The 10,706-nt window shown below is 38.0% G+C and overlaps 1 protein-coding gene across 1 annotated transcript in view; it reads left to right on the top strand.

The window, feature by feature from the left end:
* Positions 1–10,706, top strand: part of LOC117120977 — a gene marked incomplete at its 3' end in the record, with an annotated part of 53,671 nt that overhangs the window by 4,493 nt on the left and 38,472 nt on the right. The window contains exons 3-4 of the mRNA XM_033266079.1: positions 1,315–1,422; positions 3,023–3,200. Of these exons, the coding sequence (XP_033121970.1) occupies positions 1,315–1,422; positions 3,023–3,200 (286 nt within the window). The remainder of the gene's footprint in view (positions 1–1,314; positions 1,423–3,022; positions 3,201–10,706) is intronic.

Genomic DNA, 10,706 nt, shown 5'->3' with positions numbered 1-10,706 from the left:
CCCCACCCGCTTCCTCCGCCGTTGTCTTAAGTCAATATATTGAAAACCACTTTCGTAACTTTTCTTTTTGCTGCAGAAATGCATTATGGAAATACATTATTCAGAAAAAGTGTATATTTAGAAAGAATGTATGCTGGCCTAAATTATTGTGTTAGCCATTGTAAATGATACAGTAAGGTTACTTTGATGAAAGACGTATTGCAATGCCTCGTAAAAACAAGTTGATTTTGTAGATTAAAGAGATTTGAATTATGTCATTGCATTGTAAAAATGGGTTACTGCCGTTCAATAGTTATAGGAATAACGAAAGAGACTTGAAATACTCTCTTAATGCTAAATATCATTTAATTGATAATAGATAAAATAAAACAACTTCACAAATGTGGTAATATATCTTTAAAGAATATATATATATATATATATATATATATATATATATATATATATATATATATCAAAAAAGATGAAAAAATATTATGTTACAGCATTATTTACATAATATTAGAATTTAAATATTCATGGTTTTACACAGATTGAGTATTTACATGTAAAATAGAAAATTATGAAAACATTATTAGTTTGAATTTATACAATAACATTTTCACTGGAAAAAATATATATTATAATAGTACCGTATATAAAATTTGTTACATCGAATTGTTCATGGTGGGAAATTAAATTATAAATGAGAATGAAAAATGCAGGTACTCTATTATAATATACTAAAGGCATTACAGTAGTCAGCCATGGTGGGCTCGTCCCTCTTGATTGTTACTGTTTGTGTTAAGTATTTATGTTTACTTGTTAATGTGTTATTTGTTAGACGAAAATTAGAAAACAATTGAAAAAAAAAAAGAAATGAAATAATAGTGATATGAAATCCCCATAAAATATATATAGAAAAAGCAACAATGAAATTAATTTACGAGAGTATATTATTCGTCAAGCCGTAATATTTTTTATTATTGTCTAGATAGTTATACAGTATAATGCTTCACCGTCGCGGTTTATGTTATTAAAGAAAACTGACACCCCCACCCCCCAACACACACACACCTGCAGATTATCATTATTATTATTATCAACTAAAATCAAATTGTAATCCTAACCAGTCTCTCTGGTAGGAGGCAAAGCAAAATTCAATTAAATTTTGTAACATCTTTATGTGCAACTGAAGAAAATTTGAAAAATAGCTGACCACGTCGTAAACCTCCTTTTTTAAGGTGACATCTAAACAGACCCAGGTCTATTGGTATAATTATTCCTTTATATTTGTCTTTATGTAGGCCTACATATTTTTTTTTATATTTTCAGACTGTAATGGGACTAGATGCCTGACTGGCGTGTGCCTAAGTAATGAGGTTGGTTGTGACCAAGTTAACAATTGTGGTGACTGGTCGGATGAGTTGGGTTGCTACAATTGTAAGTACTGTATATTTATAACACTCAGTATTCCTTTTTGCAGAATGATGTCGACACAGTGACCGATTTTCATGTATGAATATGTATCATAATTTTTTCCAGAAGGAATAACTGAAGTGGTGAAGATAACTAAAATGATTATACTATGGATACAGATAAATAAATTGATTATAATGATGATAATGAAGAGTAATAGACCTAGTATTATATTTATTGTAATGTAGTTGGATTTATATATCGCTTCATACCGAAACGGTTTCAAAGCTCGAGGTGTGGACAAGCTCTTACAAGCCACGCCCCCTCGGCTGAACCCGTTGTATTTAGCAACGACCCAGTAAATTGCTTCTCCCCTAAGGGGCTCTTCGTGTCTGTGCTACCTGGTAACCGGTACCAGCTGCCCTCGCCTGTCCACAACAGGGACTGTATGGACCACAACACCGGGATAATCCCCTATTCGTCTCGAAAGATTGAGTCCTTCAAAGTGCAGCCAAAGTGAGTGATGAAGCCCAAAAGGAGAAAATAACGGACAGGGATGAAAAAGAGTAGAAAAATGTTAATTTCAGGAAATGACTAGTCAAGTGGAGTAAAAGTGAAGACAATACACTGGTTATAGGAATTTAAAAGCATCTTTAAAAGTGTGAGATTAAAGCTCTTAAGCTGATTTCCCACTAGGCGAATTTATTCGCGCGAAATCTCCGATCGAAACGTGAATGCGCGTACGTGCGCATAAACCGACACTTTCGATTCGCGCGAATAAATTCGCCTAATGGAAAACCGGCTTTAGGCTATGTTCAGACACAACGACTTACGCTAGCGTAACGTTAATCGAGTGTGTGAACTTGTGCGCGGCGTAGCGAACGCCAGTATTATCGCGCAATCACTGGCGTACGGTAATCCAGCAACAGACCCCAGATTAGCGTACGCCACTGATTTACGACAGTCACGCATCGGTGATTTTGAACTCCGCCAAGATTTGACCAATCAAAAATAAACCTAGATGTAAACAGAAAATAAAATGCGCGAATTACGAATACGAATATTTCGCGCGAATACTTACGCTAGCGTTCATTAATCGCCCAGTCTGGACATCTCGCTAGATACGCCATGGATTAACGTACGCCTGGCGTTAGATACGCCTGGCGTATCTCACAGGTCTGAACGTAGCCTTAGTTGAGGGTGAATTTTGAGTTGTTTTTTTTTCATCAAGGGAGTTCCAAAGCTTTGTACCAGAATATCTAATTGAACTGGCGTATAATATAAATATCCATTTGAATTGGCGTATAAGATTAAATTAGCAATTAGTGGAGAGAGAATAGTCTTCGGCTTTACGAGTGTTATAATTGTGATTTTTTTTTTCGAAGAAATTCTTTGTATGATATGAGAAGCATAGGGTTGAAAAGACGGTGCATGTCTGTTTGTACTTTATTAATATCATATATGTTTAACGCATTAACATAACAGTTTTGTATGGGAGAGATAATGGGAAATACAAACTATTACCAGATACTGTATACTGTATTTTGTTTGAATTAGCTTGTTAATTATTCAGAATATTCACCCTCTATTTTGAAAGTAACTGTTTGATAAACCATTATTTTAGCATCTGTTTCTGTATGTGGAATGCAACAAATTCAAGTAAGCAGTTCCCGTATTGTTGGTGGTGAAGATTCATATCCAGGAGAATGGCCGTGGATGCTTTCGTGTCAGAGCAATGGTAGACACATCTGTGGTGCATCTTTAATCAGCGAACAGTGGGCCATAACTGCTGCTCACTGCGTGTAAGACATTCTTTGACATTTTGTCTGCCTTAAAATAATAATCATTTTATTCTCACATCAACAATCTACTTAATTTATTCAAAGCATGATAATGTGTAGAATTTTTAGTTAAACCAGTGAACAGCAGTGTATTGTAAATAGTACTAGTATTCTACTGATAGTGCTTTGAGTAGCCCTAATGGCCACGTGATTTATTAGGCTACGTGGGTGAATATAGATTTACGCTTTTGAGAAAATGTAATAATTTGCAAAATTAATTTTAAGGTACTATAGCAAAATAAAACAAATCTGCAATCCAGTAGCACAACTCGCCCTCTATCGGCGAGTGTGACTTTATCGCTCTCTTCCTTTTTTGCTGTTCGTTGCTGCTGTTTGTTATCTTGTTGGTATCAGTTAATAAACACGTTTGTTTTGCTATGTACTCTAGCAGTAGTGTCCGTCTGTGATCTGACTCATTCTAACCTTTTCCTGCCCTTGGCGTGGTGGCATCAGCTGGATACGAATTCACTCCTCACGGTACCTAAGTATCCGAAAAGTTAGGCCGAAGTTCAGGCTAGCTAGGCTCGTTAATATTAGTTTCAGTAGTTGCTGCGAAGCAGCCAATTCATATTCTTGACAGCAATTCGACCTCTGAAAGGTCATTGTTTGTCTGTTTGTCAAAAAACAAGGGCCTAAGACGACTGAAAAGCGGAGTTTCCTTCTTTCGTTCTGCAAAATCAATTACTTTAGGCGACATTTGTAGACTAACCAACACGTACCAACGTCCGCATGTCGCGCTAGCCTTATCCTACTCTAGGGCCTAGGCCTAGACTAGCTAGGATGGTATCTGTCTCTTATACACATCTAGATGTGTATAAGAGACAGGTATAGGCCTAGCCTTGAAGGAACGAGGGTCCCAATGAAAAACAACGTCGCTCTTTTATAGCTAACATTGTCTATTTAACATCACAATAATTCATATTTCATTATTAGACCTATAGTTGATAATTCATATTAGACCTATAGTTGTTTTTTTGAATTGTACTCCACAAATCTCAGCCGATACCTCGCACAACTCGAGTAACGTCTCGTATCTATTGTCGTGACGTCATGGCTCGCTGGCTCACACTTGCGATTTCTCGCACTTGTGATCAAATAACACGCTGGCACGTACTTTCGCAACACTCTTTGGCAGTCAACTCGCCCCTAGAAAACCCGCCCTTGGAAACTTGCCCCATAAAAAAATGTACACTTCCTAGACCATGCAGTCTTCAAAATAAAAATTGTAACCTTTGGTAATCGACTACATTTTCCACATACAAAGAAATTTTTGAAACTTTATTAAAAAAAAAACCTAAACCATAATTCACTGCTATAGACACTTTTTGACAAAAATGAAAAATTACGACTTTACAACGAGCTCCGAAACAGTGGAGCCTTACCAAATCAGAAACTATCAATTCCTTTGAGAATTGGAGACAGAACCTCCAATACACCTTGTCATTAGATCCAAATTTTGCTAGATTTCTGACTGCTGGTACTACATGAAGGCCACACACTCGAACGGTTCCCATGCGTGATTTTATAGACGATGGGAATGACATTCCCGAAGACCTTCGCCGTACGGCTCAACATAAGCTAAGCATGTTAGAGCTTATGCTAGGACAGATTGCGAATTACTGTCCCAGGGGCGGATTTAGGGGGGGGCCGGCCCGGCCCCGGCCCCTCCTTTTGGGAGGTAAAAAAAGAAAAAAAAAAAAGAAAAAAAAGAGAGAAAAAGGAAAAAATGATGGCCAAGAATGCCTCAAATGTTATGTTCGGGCGTCTAGAACACAAAAATTTGGCGGGGGAATGCCCCCGGACCCCCTACGGCAGTGTTGTCTCAATCGGCCCAACTTTCGGCCCCCCTTCCGGCCCCCCCTTTTAGACATTTCTGGATCCGCCCCTGTGTCCTGTCATATCGTGAAATACCATTATTAGGACTTCTATTTCTCTCCCCCACATTTGGCAAATGATCTGTCTTCACTATGGTTTTCAGTCCACCGGTGCCCACTTTATCGACTTGGCTAGTATATCTTTAGAACCAGATGAACGCCCTGAGGATTTGTATCAACGCCTTAACGCGTTTATTGATGATAATTTGTTGCGTCGTAATGGTGGAATTTCACATCATGGTGAACCGATCACCGAGGATGAAGAACTATCTCCTTCTCTTGAAAATAGGATCGTTCTCACATAGCTCTCCCTCATCCATAAAGACTCACCCCGTCTGGTTAAACAGCGGTATGGTACCGAGTTGTGTGTTCGCACTTTGGCATCCATTAAACCGGAAATCTCTCAGGCATTAGACTCCCTCTTGGAGGAAATTCGCTCTTCAGAGGACACTCGCGTAATGCGTGCAGCTGCCTCTTGTCCTCGCATGTCGTTCTCTACATCAGTTCCTCCACCACGTCCTCAGCCATCTCTTAAGTCCCGAGTACAGACTCGTAGATCATGCCCCTATGCAAACAGGGTGGTCGCCCTGACCAACACTTCCTGAGTGAGTGTCCCTTTCTGCCTGAATCTGATCGCAGATACATAATTAAATCTAGACAGGTTATCGCCGATGATGACAGTGATGAAAACATTGATTCAGTGCCAATTAACTAAATGCCTCCTGTCACCACCATGCGTGTCCAGGTACGCCAGTCCCCATGCATTGACGTATTCCATGACCATCATACCGCACGTATCACTATTGATAGTGGTGCCACCGGCAACATGATTTCCCTTTCTGCAGCTACTGCCTTAGGGGTAGTTATTAAGGAGTCTTCCCAGTGTGCACACCAGGCTGATGGCTCGTCCCCTCTTAAGGTAGTTGGGGAAACTTCTCTACAGTTTTCACGGAATGGGAAATATTTGCTGTTCGAAAGCCTTGTCCTCGAGAAGCTAGATGTTGATGTGTTGGGCGGGACTCCCTTTATGGAGGTTAATGATGTGTCCATTCGCCCTTCTAAGTGTCAGGTTATCGTAGGCGATGACATCTACCATTATGGCTCTCCCAAACACCCTTTAGATCTTACTGTTCGTCGTGCGCAAGTCGCTCTCTTCCTTTTTTGCTGTTAGTTGCTGTTGGTTACCTTGTTGGTATCAGTTAATAAACACGTTTGTTTTGCCATATACTCTAGCAGTAGTGTCCGTCTGTGTGTTCTGACTCGTTCTACCCTTTTCCTGCCCTTGGCGAAGTGGCCAAACTTTTTAATAACAACAATCATATTCCGACATTGTTTATTATCAGTAGAAGAGAACTTGTACACAATAAGGCATGCCCGTCATCGACAGATTTACTAGATTTACAACCATGTTTAAAACCTTTTTCATAGGTAAGATTAACCGACAGAATTGAACAAGTTCTCGTAATCTCGAGAGCTCCGATGAGGGCAGTATAATAGAAGCAGTAGAGCATATTTGCCATAACGGCCGCCCATAACGATTTATTTATCGATCAATTAATTAAGCAATCAATCAGTCAATCGAACATTCAATCAGCCGTGTGTTGCTAGAGCTCCTCACAGGGACGTATTCAGGATGGAGCCGCAATGTGTATAAGAGACAGCATCTGGAAGGTCTATGTGAAATATAAATTTTAAATCTAAATTCTTTCAAATTTTAATGTATTTGAATGCCATATTTTATTTTTCATTATTACTGTGTGTACAATTTTTTTAATTTAAAAAATTTTTTAATATGCAATGAATTGTTTCCGCTCTGCTTTCCTTTTTAAAATTGGACAATAAAAACTAAATGAAATGGAAATTAAATGAAATGAAATAAACAGTGTTAAAAATTTAAAGCATGTTCTTGCTAGTAAATAGGCCTACAAATTCTTTCCTGGGATCACTCAAAATGAATACTTCTCTAAAATATGTAAATATGCATAAGCGCATGTGATACATATAGTTTGGTGTTTGTTATACAATTTCTAATTGACTCCTGCTGTAGATTTGTGACCCGTGCTCCAAAAGAAACCCATCATAAACTTCAATAGTGACCCACTGTACACGATAATGCAAAAATTAAAATTTTCGGATTTATAACGGCTACTGCTCAAGGGGTAAATTTAGCAAACTTATTAAAAAAAATAAATATCAACTTAAATTCGCTTTAAATCCATAAATCCAAGGCCATGTCTTTTAAAATACAAAAATGTGATATTGTATGGTTCAGTTTGGTTTCTATCCTTTTGAAAACATTTATAAAGCTTTGTTTAATAATACTACTACTAGTAGTAGAAGTAATATTAATAATAATTAATAATAATAATGATGACGACGATGGTAATTATGACAATAGATAATAATATTAATAATATTAAAAATTGTGCTAAAGGCGAAAAGGAAACTTGTGATTTGTATAGTAGTTAAAGCTTAGTATTGTTGGGCCTAAGTTTTCCTGGATATATTAAGTAGATGTCTATGGTTGAGGAAAATCCCTGATTAAAGATCATGAGAAATTTGTTGGCTCTTTGTTTTGACTATAATAATATGGGGATGTGATGATGATAAATTTTACTATATCAAAATGTCATTTCCTGCCATCTGAGGTACTATTTCCTTAAATGTTCACACCTCAGCCCCAATCATGGTGGGTCCGACTAAGGCGGTTGTTAAAATCACGGCTTTTTAAGTATGTAAAGTACATACATCAAAGACAATATAAGATTTATTTTTCTATGGTATATCACACATATAAATAAGATCTCCAAGGTTGCCGAAAAAGGTTGTGATAAAAGGTCATGAGAAATTTGTTGGAGCTTTATATAATGGTGATGTGATGATGATGAATTTTCTGGCCATCTAGAAGTACTTCCTCAAATTTTCGCACCTCAGCCCCAACCATGGTGCGTCTGAGGTGGGTGTTAGTGACTGAGGGGAGGGTGCATAAATTTTATTTTTAGGATGTGATCTGGTTTTTCATGCCCATTTTTCGTGATTATCACTATTTTGGAGAAAAGAATGTTTAGAGCAGAGAGCAGAAGATTCAAGGGTTCCCTCCCCCCCCCCCCACCAGACAGCCCACCACCGCATTCACCTAATTTTTTTTTATGGACAAAAAGAAAATTATGTTCAAGTTTATGTCGGAGAGTGTAATTTCCGGCCATCTACAGGTGCCCTAATCATAAAACCATGGTGGGGCTGAGGTGGGTAGATCCTCCCGTCTGTCAAAGTCCCTTCCTGCGTCACCTCTCTTTCGAATTCCTGGATCCGCCACTATTGAGTTATTATAATTATTGTTAGGCTTACTAGTATTTTTAGATTCAGATTTCAGCCCCGCAGTCGTCCCCCAGTCGTAGGAAGGGGAACACCTCACCTTTCGCCCGGTACTACGTACCTCGCATAACGACTCCCCCTTTCAAAATCCTGGCTACGTCCCTGGCTGTTGGCCGGGATGTCAAGGACTTCGGTGGGGCCCAGAGGGCTAAGCCCCCTGGGAAGTAGCGCGCTCTGAACGTTCTGAGAGGATAAAGTGAAAATTGCAATAGACGCATCATAAATAATATTAGTAAGCCTGCTATAATCACTCAATAATGACGGATCCAGAAATCTGAAAGAAAGGGACTTTCACAGACTGAGGGTCCACCCACCTCAGCCCCACCATGGTTAGGGCTGAGGCAAGACAATTTATGATTAGGGCACCCCTAGATAGTCGGAAATTACACTCTCGGACATAAATTTGGATATAACTTTTTTTTTTTCTATTAAAACAATTTAGGTGGGGGTGGGGTGGGGGCTTGAATCCGCCACTGCTCAAAACAGTCTTTATCCAAAAAAAAAAAAAAAAAAAAAAAAAAATACCAGATCACATCCTGAACACGAATTTATGCACCCTACCGGCCCCTCAGCAGATAAATATCTAACGAATATTCCACTGGGTTACTATGAGGTTAGTGGGTGACTTTGATAAAAGTTTATAGTGGGTTTCTATCAGAGCACACGTCACAAACCTACAGTAGAAGGAGAAATTGTACAGCATTTAAATCAACACCAAAATATATATATTTATAAAGTGTGCTGATGCATATTTAAATATTTTAAAAGTATTCATTTTTAGTGATCAATGGAAAGAATTTGTATTTTTTCCTTGCAAGAACAAGCTTTAAAGTTCTAACACTGTTTACAAAGAGGGGGAGCCGCGGCTCCCACGTCTCCCCTTGGATACGTCAATGGCTCCTCATCGCAGCTGAAAAGGGGTTCACAATTGCCATTCATTACTACCATTAACAGGTCACGTCGTATAAATGACACGTTCGGTTATTAACGCTGTGTTGGTAGGAACTGAAGGTCGTGAGTTCGAATAGCGCCTCGGTGTTTATTTTTTTTTTTTTTTAATTTTTTTTTTTTTTTTTGTATAAATTAACATTCTAAGATATTTGTTTTGTTTTGTTTTTGTATAAATTAACATTCTAAGATATTTGAGAGCTGTTCGACAAACAAATAGGCCTATCGAAGAGCTAATAAGATAGAAATGTTCAAATAATTAGATTGTTCACTTGTACAAAATTAAAATATATTAAAATTAAATTAAAAGAAAAAAAAATCAAATATTGAATTTCAATATCAAGATGCAATTCGAACTCACAACATTTGGTTCAATAGAATACATCATTAATCGACCACGCCATCTAGTATACGACATGTTCGTTTACTCGTAATGGCAGTATGTACAGTCCTTGATATTGGTGGCACACTTCACAAACGAAAAATGAATTAATTAATTAATCAATCAGCCTTATACTTTTAGTGCTGCTCATAATAAGAGTATTTTTTAATAATTTTTTTAAATAATGAAATTAAATAATTTCAAAAAAATTAAAATGTATGAAAATTAACTATTCATTACAAGACGCGATTCAAACTTACGCCCTATCATTAGAACCATCGCATGAAATCTTCGCATTGACGGCGGTTAAACCGACCAAGCCATCCATACGACGTGTTCTATAGTGGTAACTAGCACATACACGTGCTCCGCACAGTGCTAAGGGTAAAAAGTGGGCGAGGCATATAGTTAAATGTTATAGGAAATTGAGGAGGTAATCACTGAGGATGTTATAGTTACCTTTTCATTATTTTTTCTAAAGGACCTCTTTGTAGATAATGTTTTGCGCTAGTGTCTCTGCCAAATAGTCCTTGTGAGGAATTGTCCATTTTTGATAATAGGCCTACATTGGAGTACAGTACCCTCTTGCATGTGAAAATGCAACATATGTAATAACGTGTTAACTCCGACGTGTTCGTTGTTTGAATGCGGTGTTGTGTTATTGTCTCTGAATATATATGGCTATGAATGTGTGCATGTGGGATTTGTAACATGCACATTAAATCAAGTGCGTGGCACAAAGGCGTCATGACAATTATGAGATTTGGAAGTAATCAGCAAGAAAATGAGTTAATTTAAAAAAAACACAAAAAAACACATGTAGGATCATGGCCGGCGGAAGTGGGGGGGGGGGGGGCGGGGGCCCGGGCCCCCCCCCCTTTTGGGGAA

This window comes from Anneissia japonica, unplaced genomic scaffold (assembly GCF_011630105.1).
Source record: "Anneissia japonica isolate Jap-2015-1 unplaced genomic scaffold, ASM1163010v1 scaffold288125_len146548_cov173, whole genome shotgun sequence".
NCBI classification, from domain to species: domain Eukaryota; kingdom Metazoa; phylum Echinodermata; class Crinoidea; order Comatulida; family Comatulidae; genus Anneissia; species Anneissia japonica.
This window is presented reverse-complemented; position numbering and strand designations above follow the sequence as displayed.